Source organism: Porites lutea, chromosome 2 (genome assembly GCF_958299795.1).
Source record: "Porites lutea chromosome 2, jaPorLute2.1, whole genome shotgun sequence".
NCBI lineage: Eukaryota > Metazoa > Cnidaria > Anthozoa > Scleractinia > Poritidae > Porites > Porites lutea.
In genome coordinates this window covers 54,066,388-54,088,911 of record NC_133202.1, presented here as the reverse complement: position 1 = coordinate 54,088,911, position 22,524 = coordinate 54,066,388, and the positions used below count along the sequence as shown (strand labels likewise).

The window sequence follows — 22,524 nt, the reverse complement described above, 5'->3', positions numbered from 1 at the left end:
ATCGAAGTAAAGAGCTTCTTAGGACTTGTCAGATTCTATCAAATGCGTTATTCCTAATTTTGTCAGATCACTTCATAAACTTACTGAAGCTCAAGTTGACTTTGATTGGGCACCTAAGTGCCAGTCGTCATTCGACACATTGAGGACCTTACTGTCGACGGCCCTGGTCTTGCCATACCCGGATTTTAATGGAGAGTTTGTACTTGACACAGATACCAGCAATCATGATATTGGAGCTGCTCTGCGTCAGGTGGAGCTACCTACTGCTGATGTCAGGCGGACGTTACTTAAAGCTGAGAGCAATTACTGTGTAACGCAGAAAGACCAACTTGCCTTAGTCAAAGGTTGAACAGGCATTTCTGCTACACCCTGCTCTGACATTCTTGTCATTTTTCGCACCCAACAACCCAACGACAGTTTTCTGTTCTCAAAAACCCAAAAACCTTTGTTCTGAGAGCGCGGTAACAAGAAAAAGAAAACGAATGAAGTTTTAAATGGAAAGATGATAAGGATGATTGTGTAGAGACTAAGCTTTAATAGCAAATAACGGGAGGACGTGCGTTTACAAGAATTTCCATGTCTTGAGACGTATCCTAGTTTCCTAATCATCAACTACTTAAGAGATATATACTATTATCATGTTAGGTCATAACTGTAACGGTGGATAGCTAAGGCCCACAACAGCTTTGACGGAGTTGACCTAAATTGTTTGGCAACAAATCAAAGAGTTCCAGTGCAGAGTGTTAAAAAACTTGAAAACGTGACAAACTTTAAGCAATAATGTTTCTTTTCAGGAATGCTAAAATTTTTGGCCAAGAATCTGCTTGTGCTCTTGCATGACACTTCATCTCCCCTCCCCACACTAAGGAGAAATCACCTGACCATTCACCCATGTTTCGTGTGTAACTGGCATAGCAGTGTGGTGTATATGGTGGCTCAATAAGATGTCCTGCGCCAGGATAACGTAAAACGGAGCACAAATGTTCTCTGCCACGTTTCTTTAAACGATCTTGTATCAGGTTCACCGAAAAGTCGACATTAAGGAGGAGGTCGTTAGTACCACAGACAAGCAGAAGAGGACATGAAATATTCTCAACTGGTGTTAGGTAAGGGTACTTTGAAACTGGGGTGTCGAGATTGGTGATTGTTGGAAAGGCATAACGCCAAATACTTCCCTCTTCCGTCTGTATTTTCTTGCTGTGTTCAAAAGGAGACACCTCTGAGACCTTGCCTTTGTATTTAAATGGTGACGGGTATGTATGCACAAGAGGTGAAATGGCCACAACGGCTTTTACAGCTTTCATTTGAAGGCTTGCCATTAGTAAGGCGATGTATGATCCAAAGCATTTAGCATGAACTCCAACACCATGGGGTGATACCATAGGGTGACTGTTCAGCCAATTGGCTGCCTCCTCATAGTACTCCATATACACGTCCATATTTGTAACACCTCTCGGTAGACCATCAGAATTGAGGTGGTCCAGTGCAAGAGCAGCAAATCCGTGAGACGCTAAGAGAGACGCTTTGAATTCTACCAGGCCACCTGCTCCTCCACGCATATCTAACACACCTGGAGAATAAACAGAAGCAGTACTTTGGTGAGAGAACTACCCTGCAGAGCAGGCCTTTTTTAACGGAAACTCAGAGGTACTTTGATCGCGGTCGCCAACTTGAAAAACCAAGAACAAGTCAAAGGGAGGAGAGAAGAAAAACGCCTGCCAGCAAATGAAATTACCCAAGGCCCCCTAATTAGTCGCACCTGACTACTTTTCCGGAAATGCAAACACAGCCAATGAAAATCGATTTCAGTTCTTTTCCGAAAGCCTCAAATTACTTCCGACAATGACATTGGCACTTGTTCCGATAGGCGCTTTCCCGGGTATTGACAGGTCTAGGGAAATCTAGAGAGCGATGTGCCCGTAAAAATTATGTCTGTAGGATTTGTAAATACTCTTTTAAAGTGAAGTCTGGGAACGTCAGCAGTTGAGAATTTTGTTCATCATCGCAAAATCTGTTTAAACCGTCACAGCGCAAAGATTCCCCTCCCTTCCCCCTCCTCTATTTTTAACCCATCAATTTGTCCCTTGAAGTCAGGTTTTGACTCGTCCCAACTCTCTGGTAGTATTAACGTCCAAGATGGCAGGATAGCATTATTCCCCCCTCCGCCCCCCCCCCCCCCAAAAAAAATATGGATCGCGCTGCAAAATACGCCTGCTTTGTAGGCTATGAGAGAACTAGCAGTGATACCGTATCACTGAGAAAGTGAAAGGCAAATTTGATTTTATCAACTGTGTCTATAGAAATAAGCGACCAAATTATTCAGTATTTTGGTATTTTGGTAAACAGCTGGAAGATTTTTCTTGGTTAAACGTTCGTTGTAAATAAATAATGTGCGTGAAGCCCCAAAACATTTTTAGTTTGCCTGGTCCTGAGGATTTTCTCAAAATTGTGGATGGTCAAGTTGTTCTTTTTCCGGATATTTACATAACTTGGCACAAGAAATGACGAGAAAATGCATTGAAATGTTTGGTGAATGAAAAGACCGTCGTAATCTTTACAACTGATCGGTAACATTTAAAGGCTAAAGGTTTGTTTATAGTGGAAGGTGCACTTAGCTTATCCAGCCACAGGGGCAGTGATCCACACAAATAATTCTGAAACAAAATAATGCGAATTGAACATAACAGGATTAAAAACCCCAGATGGCGGAAGGTAACCAGTTGGCTATTTACAAGCGTGGTCGAGGATTTGATTTTGGGACGACCGAGAACAAATTCAGCAAGTGGCCAGCGCAGGACTCGAACCCAGGACCGCCGGATTGCGAGTCCGATGCGCTGACCACCTAGCCTCGCTGCCTTCCCTATCTGGGAATACGTCACTTCCACATTTCCCATAATGCACCTTATTTTCTCCCCAAAATTTTGCATAAGCATTGTTTTCAATTTTTCCTGGGACGGCTTAACCTCCCACGCAGGCGTTTTAAGGGGAGCTTGTCTGGGGTGGGATGAAAAACGAGCTCCCCTAAAAACGCCTGCGTGGGAGGCTAGGGACGGCTGTAATACCCAGGAGAAATGAAAAACAAAGGCTATGCAAAATTTTGGGGGGCAAATAAGGTGCATTATGGAAGTGTGGAAGTGGCCTATGGACCATTTTACAATTGTGGCTTAGTATCCAAGCCTTTGAGTGAACGTGAGGCGTTTTCACCTGTAACTGTAAAATGGGCTATTCATTTCATTGAAACTTTTTATATAAAATGACGACAGCCAAATCCTGCTGTTTAATCCAATACAAAAATATAGACATAAATAACAAAACGGCAAAGAGAAAAGCGACTTGAGGTTTCCCGATATTTCATACGGACAAGCAGTCCTTCTTTAGGAAACTTAATGAACAATCGGAGAGTCGTTACACTTTAAATACTATAGACAAGTAGCAGTTGGAAATTCGATAAAAAGGTAATGTAAAAAACTAAATGGGCCAATAATGAGAAACGACTCAGACAAATGACATTGTTTGGTAACTGGAAAAAAAATCAAGAAAAATCAAGAAAAAAATATATAAAATAAATTAAAAAATTAAAATTAAATAGAAAATTAAATGAAATTAAAAATAAATAATAACAAAATTAAAATAACAAAATTAAATAAAAAATACAATAACAATAATAAAATAAATTAAAATGAAATAAAGAATATAACAATGATGAAATCAATAAGTACATAAATGGTTTAACGGTTGTCCTCTCTGTTTATCCCCCGTGGCTGCATAGTTTGTGCCTTTTCAATGTAAAAACGTTCGCGTGCTCTACTTATGGGTTCTCTTTTGGTGTTGATAAGTTCCATTGTGGTAAGTTTGGTGTCTTTAAGTTGCTGTTCGGAATGATTAAAATGCTGTGGTACTGTGTTGTCAGTTTTGTTTTGTATCGCTCTGCGGCGTTCTCCAAATCTGTCTCTTAAGAAGGCCAAGATGAAACAAACAAAGACACCTACTTCAAACACACCTTCCATAAAGACTCCATCAGATGCAAAACCTGCCCTTCATTAAAGACGGTATATCATCATGTACATTCAAAAACACTGCCCAAACTCATCTCATCAAGCAGACGATCACGTGTCCATCTAAAAATCTAATTTACATGATTCAATGTCGTAAATGTAAAAGCATCCCAAACACACCAGCGTAATACATCGACAGACTAAACCATCCTTAAGAGACAGACTTGGAGAACACCGCAGAGATTTTAATGCCATGGTATTCTAAACTCCCAAGTGCGAATTTTAAAGCAACAGAAACACTAGGTGTCACGCCTGTGATTCGGTGAGTTAGACACCACGGTATTATGAAATCACTCCAGCACAGAAGAAAATTAAGGGTTAATATGTCTGATATGTTTTAGCTTGAGTAAGCGAGTTCTTTTGTAATTCCATGGTGTTCAAAACTCCTAAGTGCGATTTAAAGCAACAGAAACACTAGGTGGCGCGCCCGTGATTCTGTGAGTTTAGACACCATGACATTATGAAATCACTTGTGCTCCAAGTGGAAATTTAAAGGTTAATACGATTTAGCTTGAGTAAGCGAGTTTTATTGTAATTCCATGGTGTTCTAAACTCCTAAGCGCGATTTTTAAAGCAACAGAAACACTAGGTGGCGCGCCCGTGATTCTGTGAGTTTAGACACCACGGTATTATGAAATCACTTGGGCACCAAGCGGGAATTTAAAGGTTAATATGTTTTAGCCCGGGTTAGCGAGTTTTATTGAGTGCCATGGTGTTCTAAACTCCTAAGTGCGAGTTTCAAAGCAACAGAAACACTAGGTGGCACGCCCGTGATTCTGTGAGTTAGACACCAAGGTATTATGAAATCACTTGCGCAATATAAACTGGAAAATTAAGGGGTTTACAAGCTACAAAAGCTATGTGTGACTTAGAGTGTTTTTTAATAGGACATTTCCTTGTAGGAGACCCTCCGCCAGTTATATTTTTCGGCAGTTATTAGTAAAGATTTGTTTTCTCGTTACAAATAAAACACGCGTAGCAAAATTCCCATTTCCGGCACTTTTAGTACGTCCTGGAAACTGGAAAACACAGTACGTAACCGTTTATTCGGAAGAAGGCTTTTCTTTTCCTTTTTGATATTTATTAAGAAATATTCTGTTGCGATCCGTTCACGGAGAATCTCTGCTAATGCGGTTACGTTTCGAAAACAATATTTTTGTGGTGTCACGTTCTCCTCGCGCGCGACCTTTTGCTTTTAATCACCTGGAGACTTTGGTTTGGTTTTGGTTTGATTATTTTACGTGGTAGTTACAAAGAAACGTTTCGGCGCGGCCCGCACAATGTAAATAAATTTAAGTTAAGTGGCCGAGTGTTCTGAAGTTGCTCTGTTTGAAAAGACATTTGCAATAAATTTTTAAAATAAAATCGATGATGTATTTACGGAGGTTCCGGTTATCGTTTGGGGACAAAAGCATATTTTGATTGTTAACAATTGCTCCTGTCGGAATAAAATGTCATATGAATTAGCGAGATGACGTGCGAGTAATAAGTTCCAGGGGTTTCTCATGGTTCCCGACCTTCGGTCCTGCACTACGTTGTCAACACTTCCTTTTTTTTTACAATGCGCAATCGGTCAATTCAGATCACAGGGAGCGCGCACAATCTGTTTGTGTAGCCGATTGTTATTCTATAGTAAATGTTCTGGATTTACCGTTTCCCTCACCTCTAGCGATATGTCGCTAACTATGTGTATAAATCAATGATAAATAAACGTTGAATTACCTTAACTTTGGTATATAGTCGTCGTTTTACCTCAAAAGCGGTTTTTTGAGCGATTTTGAAAGAGTTTGATTTCGCCGTTGACTGTTCCTTATAATAGAAGGACAAGGGTGGAATCCATGTTTTGGAAGGGCTCCAGTGCCGGAGCGATTTCCCCCCCAAAAATCACATCGCTCCGCTCTCAAACCCCGTAGCAAAAAAGGTCGAAAGATTCACGTTTCTCCTCGTACCTTCCAATCGAAAATCCATCCAAACAGCCCGGAGCTAGCCGTCGAAGAAAATTAAAATCCCACAGTATTCGAGCGGCAGGAATGCGTAGCAAGATTCATACGTGCCAGCCAGAAACCGTCCCGCTGATTGCCTCTTTTTGATTGGATGTCGTTAAACAACAAACGCTTACCAAGTCTTCTTCACCAGTTATTATTTAACCATTTGGTTAACGACGTCCAATTAAAAAAAAGGCAATCAGCGGGACGGTTTCTGGCTGGCACGTATGAATCTTGCAACGCATTCCTGCCGCTCGAATACTGTGGGATTTTAATTTTCTTCGACGAATAGCTCCGGGCTGTTTGGATGGATTTTCGATTGGAAGGTACGAGGAGAAACGTGAATCTTTCGACCTTTTTTGCTACGGGGTTTGAGAGCGGAGCGATGTGATTTTTGGGGGGAAAATCGCTCCGGCACTGGAGCTCTTTCAAAGCATGGATTCCACCCTTGTCCTTCTATTATAAGGACGGTCAGTGTAAAACGCAGACTGCGGACTGCACACTGCACACTGCGGACCAGGGGTAAAATGCAGACTGAGTGTAAAATGCAGACTGCAGACTAAGAGTAAAACGCAGGCTGGGGTAAAATGCAGACCGAGCATAAATTGTAGTCGTGGAAGGGTTTAAGGGCAAAAAAATCCCGCAGATACATGTAAACGAACACTTACTTGACGACATCTGCTTTCACAAATCTATTCCTTTCTTCGCTGGAACGTCGTCGACGACCCGTAAACATAATCGCAACCTTGAACCTTTTTCCTGTCCGAGAGACTTCACGCTTCAACTTTAGACGCGAAGTTTTCGATATACGTGACCAGGGATCGTGAACTGATACAACACCACGGTGTTTACGCTTAAATGAAAGGTGCTGACCCAAAATACTGTACAGGAAGAATTATGGCGATAAAAAAGGGAGTAAATCATTCCAACAACAAATAAAGATGTTCTGCAGGAAATTTGGACGACGTTCTATGAAAGTATTGCAAATCAGGGTACGCAGACTTAAGCTGTTCAGATGTTCATTGAAACTTCAGACGAATGTGCAATGCACTTCGACTAGGAAGCGAAGTGTGTAACCGATACCGGCTAGCTATTTCACCGATTTGGAGAAGAAGGAGCGCAAACGTTTAAAAGAGTTTACAGTCTTTATTCTACATTTTACCCCAGCCTGCGTTTTACTCTGAGTCTGCAGTCTGCATTTTACACTCAGTCTGCATTTTACCCCCGGTCCGCAGTCTGCAGTCTGCAGTCTGCGTTTTACACTGACCGATTATAAGGAACAGTCAACGGCGAAATCAAACTCCTTCAAAATCGCTCAAAAAACCGCTTTTGAGGTAAAACGACGACTATATACCACAGGTAAGGTAATTCAACGTTTATTTATCATTGATTTATATACATAGTTAGCGACATATCGCTATAGCTGAGGGAAACGGTAAATCCAGAACATTTACTATAGAATAACAATCGGCTACACAAACAGATTGTGCGGGCTCCCTGTGTTCAGATGACCGTCGTGCACGTTTCTAAGGCTTGCGGGTCATCATGCTAGCTCGACAGAAATGAACTAACTATTGACCTACCGGGGAACGGTCCTTGTCCTGGAGGAAGAAACAGTGTCCCTCTGACTCGTCCTTCTCTTACAGGAACTCTCTTCACTCCTTTAGCTATGTACCACTGCTGAAATATCGCACTTGATAGTGGTTGCAGCTGTTTTTGCTGCGGAGTTATATGGCCATCAAAGCAGTTTAAGGTGATGTTATACGGTTTGGTGACATCTGTTTTAAAAAGCCGAAGGCCCTTCTTCTGTCCTGGAGCCTGTTTCATGCTCCAAAACAATCCCATGGGTTCAACACCGCTGTAAGATCCTCCCAGGGACGATTCACGATCAAAATCAACTTCGCCGTGTTTATCAGCGATATAATGAGCGTGAGATTGGAAGATTTCTCCGCCATCGCCGACTATGTTGGCTCCAAGTGTTATCTTCTGTAATGGCCTAAGCCTTGCCACCATTATTTTAGTCATACTGTCTACGAGAGCAGACGTTGGACACAAGTTAAGCATCGTATTTCGTCAGAGGACAAAACGACTGGAAACATAAACTGTGTGTCGTAGCTCCGAGGTAGATATTTCCGAATTTCGCTAGTGAAGAATGTGAGAATGTAGCATGATTTATACGAATCAATCGTTCATGCCTTCGCAAGCGATAAGTGATGGCGTGACAATTTTTAAAGGGGTGGGGTGGGAAGGGGAGAAATTTTAATCCATTTACCCTGGGTGCCAGAGACTTTTCATGCGCAGTTTCCCGTTTTGTTGAAGTCTTAAGCTTTGTAGTGATCTTTGCCTTAGAGTTTAGAACAATAAAGTATATGAAATTTCAATCGTAGATAAAGCAGGGATAAAATTGTAGCACAGTATATATCTTTAGCCTCCATAGCTAGGTTATTGGGGAAAATAACGTGGTATTTCATATTTCACATGTTTGTGCGCATAACTTGTCGGCAATTTGAGAATACTATTGTGCTATTTTTGCAGCGGCCTATGACAGGCTCTTTGTGAGCCAAGCCTGCTTCGCGTGAAGGGCGGGACGAGCTCGAAAGGCAAAGCGAGGGGTGGAAAAAAATAGATGTATTATTTTTCCCTTCCTCTCGTCTCGCGCTTGGAGTGATATGCCTCCATTCTTTCACTATGCGAATAAAGAATGAATATTTATATGTGTTAACCCTTGCATTTTTCGATTCAACTCTAATTTAGAAGGGTGGTTAGCTCCTGTCCTTTTATCCAGGGTGAGTTCGAAAAAATCGATAAAACTTCAGGTTATTTATTCCAAACATAATTTTATAGCATTCTAATAAGTGAAATGAAGTGTCTCCGCTTCTCTAGGGTGGGCCAGTTCAAAATTTTAACACGTTCCTCTCGTACTCCATTTCCCCACGCTTTTGTCCAAGGGCAAGGCGAGATGTCCTCCTCTGGACCTTTTCAAGTGCTAATATGGCTTTTACTAGTTATGGGCACCAAACTGGGGCTGCATTTTCAAGGATAGGTCGCACAAAGTTATGTACAAAATAGAAAATGCTCCTTGATTTGTTGGTAGGAGCGTTCTATAAACAACGCCTAAGATTTTATTAGCCTTGTTTACAGCAACATCAACTTGAGCTCCCCACTTCAGGTCATAGGAAATCAAAACTCCTAGGTCTTTCACACACTTTACTGGTTTGATTGCTGCTCCCATACTATACGAAGGAGATGATTGGTCACGGTTATGGGTAAAGCGCAGTGTTTAGTATTTCTGCGGATTAAATCTCAGCGGCCATAGAGTTGCCTAATTTGGTATGTGATCAATGTCGGTTTGAGGGGCTCGAGTATCATTTATACTGTCGGCAATCTCTCTGTATACTTTTGAGTCATCGGCAAAGAGTTAAATAGTTGACGAGATGTTAGACGATATATCTTTCACATAAATGAGGAACAGGATAGGACCAAGAATTGTTCCCTGGGGAACTCCAGATCTGATAGAAGACAATGAGGAGGTGGTACCTCGCACAACTCCGCGTTGTTGCCGATTTGTCGAGAAGTTTCTATACCACTGCAACAGGTTGCCCTCTATTCCATAACCCTCCAGTTTGAGGAGCAGGCGCTCATGAAGGACTGAATCGAACGCTTTAGTCAAATCGAGAAATACGATCTCAGTAGGTGTAGAGGTATTTCTGGACGAAGCCAGTCGTTATAACATGTTAACAGCTGTGTTACAGGGGTACCACAGGTAACCCAGGCTAACGATTTGTGTCACGTATGGGTTTCATATAACATGAGTAAATACAGACAACATATGGGGCGAAGTTTTGGTCTGGAAATTTGCTTGAAAATGGAAATAAAAATCGATGAAACTTAACCATGTGGCGAGTTGTTGTTAACCTTAATATCATGCACACGAAGTTTCGGGAAAAATAGTTACCTTCATCTTTCCTACATAGTATAGTGGCTATGTAGGAAAGATAAAGGGGGCTATTTTTCAGCCGCTAACACCGCGAACTCCAGTGATTGCAGGGCCAGGGTTTTCTTCAACATCTTTGCTTAGCCTCACTTTAATAAATCTGAAGGTGGATGTTCCATTTGCATAGTAGGGAATCCTTGGGGAAAGGAAACCACACTTATATCTAAAATGGCGGGCACGAGGCAACGTTTTGTGACGAAAACAGTGCCAAGCGGAGCTTCCGTGGGCTTCCAATCAACATAGTGAAGATTTGGCACAGTTGCAATGGGCTTTTGGCCACAAAGAGTGAATATGTAGCATCTAAAAACTCGTGAAAACAACAAAAATCGCGGAGCTAACAAAGATACGCTTGACCGACTTCATGAAGCGCACGTACGGCGCGGTCGCTGATCGTAAGGGAAACCTCTCTCCTCGGGCTATGCTATGCTGATGAGTCCCAATGAGGACGAAACAGCTGTCCATGGCTGCCACTGTCGGGAAGCTTGTACGCATACCGCGGAGTGGTTCTTCGTCTACCTAATTCCTGGTCGAATTGGAATTTGGAAATGTTGTTTTTTGAGGAGACGGGAAAACCGCAATACCCGGAGAAAAACCTCTCGGAGCAAAGGAGAGAACCAACGACAAACTCAACCCACATATGGCGTCGACGCCGGGATTTGAACCCGGGCCACATTTGTGGGAGACGAGCACTCTTAATACTGCACCATCTCTTACTCTCCAAATTTTTCTTTGTTTGGATAAACAAATTCGCATTTCAGAAAGAGGAATGTACGCGAAGTTTAAAATTAAAGTTTAAAATGATGTTTTCCCTCATAACTTTTTATTGAAGTGCTATGGACGGTCATTCCAAACGTGAAGTGTTAATATGATATAGAAAAATGTTATTGCTCGATTTCTTTACTTAAACCGGCTACCAATTGGTCAATAATTTACAATTTATAGCAAAATGGTCACGTGAAATATCACGTGACCTATCAACACAATATTTATACTTTAAAATATTCAGGCCGATGGGCTCTTTATGTGTGCCAAATTTTGATCCAGCGCCATCATCTATTCCTAAGTTATAGCCAATACATATTTCCACAGGTAAACCCCTTAGTCCCAGGCCGTAAACTAAGGGCCCAGGAACAGAAGTCTTTATAATATCCCAGTGTATTGTGTATCCCCTTCCTAGGCAGTCTCAGGGTACATTCCCGGGATTCCAGATCGCTGGTGATTTGAATATTACCCGTGACAATGCGGAATTGTTTTATTACTCCCACATCTTGTCAAAAAACTGCTGCTCGCTGTAGATCACACATATATATATATATAGGCTGAAAAATCAAATTTATTGTTATCAAACGCCGAGAAAGCATTTGATGCTACGAGGCTAAGGCCAAGTGCCCTGTGGACAGAGTCTCCTTGGAGCTTCCAAGAAAACTCGAGAAGAAAAGGGAGCCTCTGCTAATGGCCTCGAAAATTCCTATTGGGCATGCGATCCAAATTCATATGTAACGAGCCTTGCTCAGCCTCACTTTCAAACTAATGAGAATGAACCCGGATTAAGCAAAAAAAAAAAATTACCACCATCATCGCAGAAATAAAGCGTGTGTAATGCTTAAACCAACATTTAAATGCAACTTGGATGCTGAAGTCTCACGATCGCGTTTGAACTGATGTTATGAGTAAGCAAACACAGATGAATAGACTGAGAGATTATTTGTCCAAAAAGTTTATTTAAAAAACCATTAGTGACTTATTAGTTTGTTCTTAAAAGCTTATTGGATCGTGGAACTGTTCACACAGTGCCAAGTGAAGTCAATTAATAGCTATATTGTTAGTTACGACCAATATTTTCAAGTAAAGGTTAAAATTTTTAGCTTTAAGGTTTGAGTTCTGCCAGTTGTACTCCATCCAGATGTATGCATACTATGCGCATTTGGTCATATTTTTATGTTAATTTGCGCAATATAGATGATAAATACTATTATCTCCAGGGGGAGGGGGCACTCAGCAAAGTTTTATACGGGGAAGCCCCGCCTCGAATTCGAACCCCTTCTTTGTGACCCTTTAATTAGCATTTGTTACAGAAAAAGGTACCCCTTTTATATACCTTCTATTGGCAGATGGTACTCCTTTCGCATACCTAACTAATTTAGAACGCTGCAAGCCATATACCTGCTGTGTAAATGCACCGTCTTTTACGCCATAAAATGAAGTTCTTAGACTTTTATTAGATTCCGAGACCGCAAAGACAAAGGTACGTAACCCCTTTCGGGCCGAGTTTCCCCGTATAGACCATTATAGGGACTAAGTACCTCCTCGGCTAATCTCACGGATTAGCCAAAGTAACGCCTAAAAACATCGTTGGTGTCTAACTCTCTTTCATTCTGTTTGCAAACCGTCAAATAAAGCCTTTGTCCTCTTAACTAATGCCTTTATAGGTATATACTTTATACTTTCATGAAACGTGTTTAATCTGATCACGAATGAAACTTGTTTCTCTTCTCTTCACATCGACAGTGCCTGTACAGATCATGAACAAACTTGTTCTAAAATTCAGATTTAGTTCGTTCATGATCTGTGCATGCACCGTCGAAAGACCTCAAAATTAACGGTTACCCGTTAAACAAAGGCAGGAGACAATTAGTAGTTTCCGCAACGTTTGGTTACTAGAAATGTACCCAAGCAAGTAACCCAACATGGTTAGAAACAGAGCTACCACAGAAAATCTTCTCAGAAACAAATATTAATTTTCACGAAAGGCTGATGTGTTTCTTTTTTGCATAAAAAAAGATATGCTTACAGCTTATGTTCTAAAAGATATGCTTACAGCAAAACCGAACAACACGAAAAACACGCATTTCAAGACCTCAAACAAGGTAACCAGGCTTTTGTTGGATGGGGAGGTCTGGACAGAATCAAAATAAACCTTCATAATCTGCGATTGCTTTGTTTTCGCTTTCGGAAGTGGCTCGTTTGCGCAAAGTACTTATTATACAGTTTAGATGCAGAGATCGTTGCAAGTGGATCGTTTTTTCAGAAAAAGGTCGCCACCAAAAATTTGTGAATAGGAAATGACAGATCGAGGAAAACCAAAAAGAACAAAGTACGTACAGTTTCAAACACTACCGAAGCCTCCCGGAAGCCTAGACTTCCTCAAAGCCCGTTTCCGGTTTCTGCAAACTGATGTTATTTCTCAGGAATCCAATGATCTCTGGCCAAGCGCCCTCTTGTGCTTTAGCGTGACACTTTGTCTCCCCTCTCCACACTATGTGGTGGTCGCCTGACACTGCTCCTGCACGTTTTGCGTAGGTGGCATAAAAGTGCGGTGTGTAAGGTGGCTCAATGAGATGCCCGGCACCAGGATAGCGCAAGACGGAATACAGGTTTTCTTTGCCCTGCTTCCTTAAGCGATCTCGTATCAGATTTACTGAAAAAGTGGCATCAACATTTAGGTCGTCAGTTCCATAAACAAGAAGGAGCGGACAGGAAAGATTTTCAACAGGTGCAAGGTAGGGGTACTTTGACTCTGGAATATTTGAATTGGTGGCTGTTGGAAAAACATTACGACAGAGGCTTCCATCTTTCATCTGTACTTTTTTACTTTGATCAAAGTGGGCTAACTTCCTTTGTACTTAAAGGCTGTGGGGTACACATGTATGGGAGGAGAAATGGCAGCAATGGCTTTGACAGGTTTCATTTGAAGGTTTGCCATAAATAGAGCAATCATTGCTCCATAGCAGATGGCGTGAATACCAATCCCATGCGGTAAGACCTTAGGGTGACTGCTCAGCCAATTAGCTGCATCTTCAAAGTACTCCATCTCGTGGTACGGTGGAAAGGCTGGTAAATCATCATAACCTATATAAGCCAATGCGAGAGCAGCAAATCCATGAGACGCCAGTAGGGCAGCTTTGAATTCCACTAATCCGCCCGCGGCTCCAAGCAAGTCTATCACACCTGGAAAATAAACAAAACATGCTTTTTTTTTTTGCCTTCGCTGTTTCATTATCGTAAAGTTCAAGTGTCTCGATACAATTTTTCGGAGACCATACCGATATTTTTCAATCGCCTTTAAAGCGATTTCATTCTTGTCCGGTCGCAAAAAAAATTTCACCACTCTCTAACCTTAGATTGAAGTTTGTCAAAATGAATTTGCAAGGTAAATCGATCTTACCATGACAACGATAAACAAAGATCTTTGAAATCAGTTAAACACGAATTTTGCGACATCTAGCTAGCCCTGCCGTGGAAAATCCAACATCAGGAACTTATATAGTGGAGTTTGGCAAATAACCTTAGTGAGAAAAAAAAATCTGTATGTTTGAATTCATATTAAACGCAAATAAATTCCAAACCTTATATATTCAATAGTCATGATAAATGAACGAATAGCAAATTCCAAACAACCCATATTACTTTAAAGTAGCATCACCGTGCTTCTCATTATCACTATTTCCATGCTGGGAAATTTTGGTGCGTTTCCATTTTTGCCATTTTGTAAACATACGTTTTCTCTAAACGCCATTCCAAGTGCAACTTTATGCAAAATCTTGATTTTTAACGCTTTCCGATATATCTTGACGGCTCTGTGAAGTCTTTAAAAAACTCACAATGTAATCTTTGTGATGTTCGGAATAATGTGTCAAACATTGACTTTTTTTTTAATATTGTAGGTTATTGATATGCTTTGCTTTGACGGTTTCAACACACTCCGTGGGGTGGGGGTAGGGGTAGAGATATGTACAGTGTTAGTAACGCGGATACAATTTCGCGTGTGTTAAAAAGCGTTCGAGCTGTGCAACTGTCCCAAGACTTTTGTCCATGATTGTAGCTTTACGTTACGAATAGGCCAAAAAAATCTACCTTGCGATAATCATTGTTTTGACGTTATGCTAATTGTTTCCAATGAATCTACATACCACCATGATTGAAAAATTCTCTGGAACGGAAACGTTACTAGCTTAAATTATTGTTAGAAAAAGCCATGACTATAGGTATGCAAGAAATGGTAAAAACTGTAATAAGGTCACGGGACGAACCAGAAGGCAAATGCGAATGCGCGGCGAATGCGTGTACTTAAGGCCGCAGGGAACACCAATCTATGAATAAATTCACAAGGCAAAATTTTGCTTGCGCTACATCTCTTAAAACGTTTATATTCAGTTTCGGCTGTTTTAGAAGCGATTTGGATAAATCTTTAAAGAGACACCGTAAAATGATGGAAGTTTAGAAGGGTTGTTTTTATTTGGTAAATCGAGCTTTACGGTAATGCTTTAAGCCACAGTTGTGACAAATTGGGAAATCGTGACTTTGTGTCCAAGTGTGCGGAAAGAATAGAAGACAGCACCCTGTGATTTTATTAATAAATGATCGCCAAAACCTCCAGTGCGTCATGTTTTGAGCAGATTTTACATTTTAATGTTTGCCAGCAAGAAATGTCTTGAGTAAAAAAATCAGCAAAATCTGTCATCCCTGAAATTAACGTCTTATATCTTTTTACATTTTTAAACCATAAGTAATTCTTTTAAACTGTACAGAAATAAGAAAAAACAAATACTAGCGGTTGTGTCATCGAGAAACGCGACAGTAAAGTGAATTGGACATTTGGATTTCTTACTAGCAACTGCTTCTTGAATCATCGCTAATTTAATTTTTTTTCATTATTACTTAATTTAACTAAAGTAAGAACAAATTATTATTTTAAATTAATATTCAACATAAGATTTAAGGCTCACAAATTATGGCCCCCCTTAAAGGTGTCTAATGGCTGCCTGCTTCTAGAAAACCAGTCGAGCACGCTAGTTCTGCGATTACGAAACTGTGGATAATAAATGAATACCTACCAGGAAAAGGTCCTTCACCAGGAGGAAGAAAGAGCGTTCCTCGGATTCGTCCTTCTCTTACAGGAATTCTTTTCACTCCATCTGCCATGTACCACCTCTGAAATGTGGTGCTTGATAGTGGCTGCAACTCAGGTTGTTCTTGGTGCGGAGTTACATGACCATCAAAGCAGCTTAAGACGCCGTTATACGGTTTAGTAACATCATCGAAGACCCTTTTTCTGTTCTGGAGCCTGTTTCATGCTCCATAACAATCCCATGGGTTCAACACCGCTGTAAGATCCTCCCAGGGAGGGATCACGATCAACATCAACTTCACCGTGCTTATCAACGATGTAGTGGGCGTGAGATTGGAAGATTTCTCCGCCGTCGCCGACTATGTTGGCTCCAAGTGTAATCTTTCTCCGGTGAATTAAGGAATGGGGCAATGCAAATTTGGAGGGGGGTGGTCTGTTTTAGTGGGGCTTTTACCTTTCGCATTATTTTTTTTAAATTCAATATCTACTCCCCATAAGCATTCATTTTTTATTATTATTAATGTATTATCTGTGTCACGTGACTTGTCACACCCATTTTTGACTTTTTATTTCAATCCAAATTTACACCACTTTATAAATAACACTTGTAATTTAGTTCACTTTTTATCAATGACTATTGACACAAAGTTTATGGAATTAATCGGGGTTTTCTTAAATTATCTACGTTTTGTAAACTATAACGTTTCTTGTTAAGAGGGAGACTGGGACGAGAGAAAAATATCTAATAATTACGAAGGAATGGATCATTTCACAAATCCCCGATTAAATTAGCTTATTTGACTGTAAATAAAATATCATGGAAGGAAAAACGATTGTGGTCACATTCAGTAAACTGGTGTAATCTGCAAAGTCCAAATTTTGCATAATTATGGGCGTGGCTGGTCACGTGATCTTAAAAAAAGGAGTGTTTAAGGTCCAAATTGGTTCTGGTCTTAAACACAGTGGTCTAAGATTAAAATAAAGGAAGATACTGGAAAAAACAAGATCAAGTCATAAAACCCCGCATGTAACGAGGACCCATTCCTTAATTCACCCGAGTTTGTAATGGCTTAAGCCCTGCCACTATAATTTTAGTCATACTGTCTACAAGGGAAGAGATTGGCCGTAATTTAAGCATTGTAGTTACGTTCCGCTTAGGATAAAACGATTCCGAGCATGTGTCGCACCTGCTGTTGATATTTCGGACTGTAAACACAGGACGATAAAAATGGTTTTATACTGTTCAAGATCATTGGAGGAAGTCATATTTTCTCAGGAACGTCCTGTTTACGGAAGTAAACTTGCATTGCCCAGCGAAAAGACCAAGATGAAGAGTTAAATTTTAGCGCGAAAATTAATTGCAAAATATATTTTTAACTTAAAAGTCTATTTTGGATAACACTATTTTTGAAAGAAAATCTGATAAGAAAGTACTAAAACAATTGGCGATTTTGAGGTGAGGAAACTGAGTGTCTGTGACATCACTGTTGTCTGGACTGTGACGTCTTTTTTTGCAGTCAGACATAACATTAGCGAAAAAATCACTGGCACATCACAAAATCACAGCTTCATTTCAAACAAATATGTCACTCGATCATTATATTAAAGGTTACAAACAGCAAAAACGGACTTTAAAAAACTGTTAGGGTAACAAGTTGTCAAAAACCGCTTTTGCAATCCGTTTTAATCTTCTTCAAATTTGTCCATCCGTGTCTTGTTTTGTATATGCTGTTCACTCAATTTGGTGACAGTTCCACCTGTCTGAAGTTTGATAACTCTCATGACACTGCTCCTTTAAGCAGTAACATATGAAAGAAGTGATAGCGTCCCAAATACACTCCTGCCAGTCTCGTGCACAACGTCTGGCAAACAGACAGCAAACTTGAAGTGCCAGTTCTCATTGATATGGTTCACTTATCGTTTTGAAAACTCATTGGTGAATTTAATGAAGCCGAATCTGAGATAGTTTCTGCTAAATAACAAGTAACATGATACTTGTGATGCCTTATTACGCTTGAACTTGAACGTTATTGAACACCCCTCTGATGGACGTTTCAGTGATACAATACGATTTTAAAATCTACAATGCATTATATAATCGAAAACACAACCAAAACAAAACAAAATGTCTAATATCTATTTAGTCACTCACGAATCAAGAAATTTCGGTGAATAATATTTGTCAAAGTTTCCGTTTTAAATCTGTAGAATTCTTATTTAGTTTGAGCTCTTTATCTGGTTCCAAAAATTTAAAAACCCTGTACTGAAATGACCACTGACGCGCAGCTGTTTCAAATAGAGACATTGTTACGCATATTTGAGCACTTATTATGACAAACTGATGCAGAACTTTTAAGTTCTACAGCTTAAAAACTAGAAGTTTGTCAAACCTCCATCACGTACGATAGCAGTTGCCTTCGTTTTGTTTTACATTACATAAATATGTGCCGATACTTTACTCTGATTAACAATTAACTAACATGATGTCTTTCCTGGAGGTAACGACACGACTTACTTACTGTGATGTAAAACGCCATTAGATTCGGCAGATATTGGTTGCTAACTTATAAAATATATTATATTATTAAATATTAACTATATCGAAGTCCAAATATATTATTTCTTTGAAGTATTTTCTACTCTCGTGTTACATACAAATACTAGGACTTCCTGTATAATAGTTTTAATTTGATGCCTCTCAAACAATAGCATCTAGAACGTACTGGCAAAACAATTTACAATAAACTCACCAAGCCTTGACGTTCGTTCCCTCCAATTTAGGACAATGGCTCGAAATACAGAATGCAATTTAATCACACAAAATTTTAATTTAAATAAAAACAGTAATTCATAACATCCACCGAGCACTATCGGAGTATGCAGCAACAGGCAAACATGTGGACCTGCATCAAGCGGTCAAGTTCCGAAAATAATTTCTCTTTATTATCCTGAGTAGTATAGGGTGCACCGAATTAACCTCTTTTTTGCGGAGGATTCTCATTAGAGTGCGGAGGAATACATTAACGCCAATGACGTCATAACCTTTCGTCTTGATCTCATGAATAAAATGCGCAGGAATCTCATTTACTTGCGGTGGAATCTCATTAAGTATATCCAGTTTGACGGGTTTATCAATGATGTCATGTTCTATTTTTATCTTTTGGCGGTCATGGTTGGTATAACCGGTTTGACAGGTTTTAGTTATTTTCGGAAGATGATGTCATATGTATTCCGGGGTACTATGATGTCATAGTTGTTTTGATTGGTTGACCGGAATTAGAAAGACGCTCATTGGCTGTCTCGTTTGACGAAGCATTCTGGTTGGTTGCCGTATTTTTATTGTTTGAACGGCATTAAAGCCTGCTCACTGCCTTCCCGCATACTAATTTGGATTTCCTGCATACTAATTAAGTGTCGCCCTGCATACTAATTCGGTATAGGTTTACTAATGAGTGTTTCTCTACTACAATAGGAACAATAGGCTTGCCTAGACTTGCCCGGTAAGTAACTTAATTAAAGGGAAAATAAGAGCAATCACCTAGCAACGCGAGAAACAGCTTCCTATATCTTATTTAGCGCTAAAACTCGGATATATATAAACAAGACATACACAAAGGGGAGCTGAAAGCGCTTTATTTCAAGTTTGTCTGACTATTACAGAACTGTTTTCTCCTTTCTATCTCGAGGAAATGAAAAACTATTGAAGTCTCAACGTTTCACGCGTCATTAGTTAGGTAATTATGCGAGTTCACAAGCCCAAAGTTGAATACAAATTAGCTCTACAGGAAAAACCTCAAGGGACCATAAAAAATTAAGTAAGTAAACATTTAACATACATATGTTCAATGAACGCATGCATGGGACTGATTGCATGAGGAAGAAAAAGTCGAACGTTCCAAATACAACTCTTAACACAGCATTAAAGGCTTCAGCTCTATAAATTTTAATGTGAGAGATATTTTAGCTGCCTGTAGTTTAATCCGGACATTACTCCTCTTACACGTAAGACATCCCTGAAGGTTAATAAGATGCTGACAGTAAAAATTTGCTCCTCTTTTAGAGGAAACTAATTTTAACCAAAGTTAATTAAGTGAAATGGTTATGAAGCCCGACAGACTTCTTTGTTATATGTTTTTGTTAGCTTTTTTAGACTTGACCCTGCACAACGCTGAATAGCATTCTTATCACTTTAAACTTACTGACCAATATAAACATTGCATTAATTTATTCAGTCACAATTTGTGAACAAAAAAAAAAAAAGATTTTGCACGGTCAGGCAGCTTTCAAGACTTAAAATGCAGCACCGTTGGTTTCGTCTTTGCTGTTTGCCGGTTTTTTATAACCAGTCTCCTCTATTACCTATGTTTGAACCATGTCCGAAAATAACTTGGTGGTCAGTTTGATATCGGTGAATGGCGGCAGCATGGCGAATTGGTGGTGAACATGAAAGTGAATTGAACCTATCATAACCACTTAATTTCCGAGTTAATTCATAGTGATGGATGCGAAAGGTTATCTGAATGTTAAAGACTTACGGAAAATTTGGAACGAAGAATTTTTGCAGGGTATTAAGCGTGAATTGAAAAGCGAACTCGAAGCACTCAGAACAAGCATTAAGACCTTGACAGCACGTGTTGACGGGATAGGGAAATCTCAGTCCTTTATATCGGAAAAGTGCGAGTCTGTTCTAAAAACGCTCAAGTCATTGAACCAAACGACAAAAACGCTGGGTAAAAAGGATGCTGAGCTGACAAAGATCGCCGACAGCTTGGCCGAGCGAGCTAACCGTGTGGAGCAGGCAGTCTACAGAATTGAATGTGCAATCGACGAAGTCCAATAATACTCTCGAAGAGACTGTCTGGAAATAACGGGCATTCCAATACTGCCGGAGGAAAATCTAAAGCAGCTTATCAAAGAGATTGGTACTTTAATCGATGTAAATGTGAAGACGCTCACCTAGCAGCAGCTCACCGGCTTCCGGACACCAAGAATGTGAAGGATCATTTGATTGTCAAGTTTGTACATAGAGATAAAAGAAAAGAAATTTACAAGAAACGCAGGAATCTAATTGGAAAGAATATTAGCAACTTGCGTCCGTACAAGCCGCAATGGGTCTCGCTGCTACAAGCAACAGTAAAATCCACATCAGTGAATCTCTCACAGGTTATCGCAAACAACTCTTTGGCCGTATCAATGACTTCAAGCGAAAGAACCACTAGAAATACCTATGGACTGCAAATGGGAAGATCATGCTGAAGGCTCAAGATTCTTCACAAACCAAATCTTTTGTTACACATGAGGAATTTGAAGACTACATCGAACAGATAAGCAATAACTCGTAATTTTTTTTTCATGACCTGGATGACAGAGAATTTCATATTCTAGATGGATCCTGTCACTTGCAGATAGATAATTTAAAAGATTTAGATTTATATAATTTGCGACCCAACCCTGATAAATCTGATGATGCTGACCCTGATCATTTATTAATTAACCCTCAATCTGATTACTGTGATATTTCTAGTTTGAACAAGGTTCTAAGTAAATCAGGAGCGAAATCCTTCTCATTTCTTCTTTGTAATATTAGGAGCCTGTCAAAAAATATTGGCTTGCTTGAAGATATGCTATATTCTTTAAGTGAACAGCCTGATGTATTAGGAGTTTCTCAAACCAGGCTAAATGCAAACACCACTTTAATACTGAGTTGATTAACTATAACATCTACCAAGCTGATTCTCCCACCCCAGCGGGAGGGGTTGCTCTTTATGTCAGTAAAGCTTTAACCTCATTTCCAAGGTCAGATATAACTTTGGATATGCCTCTTGTGGAATCTGTTTGGGTTGAAATAGCTACTCCCAAAAACCAAAAACCCATCTTGGTTGGCTGTATCTACAAACATCCAGATGCGAATATTGATGAATTTAATGGGAAACTTGACGAAACAATGAAACTATTTAACCCAAACAAGTACCAATTGTATATCCTTGGTGATATGAATATAGACTTTTTTAAATGTGAGTCACCCACCTACAGAGGCTTACCTTGACATGCTGTATTCCAATAATTTATTACCAATTATTACTAAACCAACACGTCTGACCTATCATTCAGCTACTTTAATTGATCATATCTATACCAACAGTACATCCAAAATTGTCTCTGGGATTGTAATGGTGGATATCTCTGATCACCTCCCAGTTGTCTGTGTTACAAATATACCAGTAAAGAAACACAACCCTATTAAGTATTATCGAGATTACAGCAATTTTGATCAAGAATCTTACTTACAGGATATCAATGCAGTCAACTGGAATGCTATCTATAATAATGATCTGCATAAGACAGCTACTAAAATAACTGACCTGATAAAATCAATTGCAGATAAACATGCACCAATTAGGCAATTATCCCAAAAGAAACAGAAATTATGTACTAAACCGTGGATAACTAATGGTATTCTTAAATCAATCAAAACTAAGTATAAATTATACAAGACACACTTTCTTTCTAACAATCCAATTACGGTGACAGAATATAAAAAGTATGCTAACAAACTGAATTGGCTTAAGAACATTTGCAAAAAGAACTACTTTTCACAACACTTTAACCTATGTAAAAACAACCTGAAGTCAATACCTTTAA

At 39.7% G+C, this 22,524-nt stretch overlaps 1 protein-coding gene and 2 pseudogenes across 1 annotated transcript; 1 reads left to right on the top strand and 2 right to left on the bottom strand.

Annotated features, from left to right (window-relative positions):
• Nucleotides 1-693: 693 nt before the first annotated feature.
• On the bottom strand, nucleotides 694-8,220 carry LOC140927210 (bile acid-CoA:amino acid N-acyltransferase-like). Its single transcript, XM_073376850.1, has 2 exons — nucleotides 7,624-8,220; nucleotides 694-1,570 (listed from the first exon to the last, which is right to left on the bottom strand). Exons 1-2 carry the CDS (start codon nucleotides 8,102-8,104, stop codon nucleotides 771-773), a joined length of 1,281 nt encoding a protein of 426 aa, XP_073232951.1. The 5' UTR covers nucleotides 8,105-8,220; the 3' UTR covers nucleotides 694-770.
• A 4,948-nt stretch (nucleotides 8,221-13,168) lies between these two features.
• Nucleotides 13,169-17,020, bottom strand: LOC140926429 (bile acid-CoA:amino acid N-acyltransferase pseudogene; annotated as a pseudogene).
• A 3,360-nt stretch (nucleotides 17,021-20,380) lies between these two features.
• LOC140926428 (uncharacterized) lies at nucleotides 20,381-21,228 on the top strand (annotated as a pseudogene).
• The last annotated feature ends 1,296 nt before the right edge of the window (nucleotides 21,229-22,524 follow it).

What these genes read in the sequence shown, in the direction of transcription:
- LOC140927210 (XM_073376850.1), bottom strand. Translation starts at nt 8,104, where the DNA reads ATGCTTAACTTGTGTCCAACGTCTGCTCTCGTAGACAGTATGACTAAA. An exon ending in AGGACAAGGACCGTTCCCCG is followed by an intron (nt 1,571 to 7,623) that starts GTAGGTCAATAG and finishes TTTATTCTCCAG; the next exon opens with GTGTGTTAGATATGCGTGGA.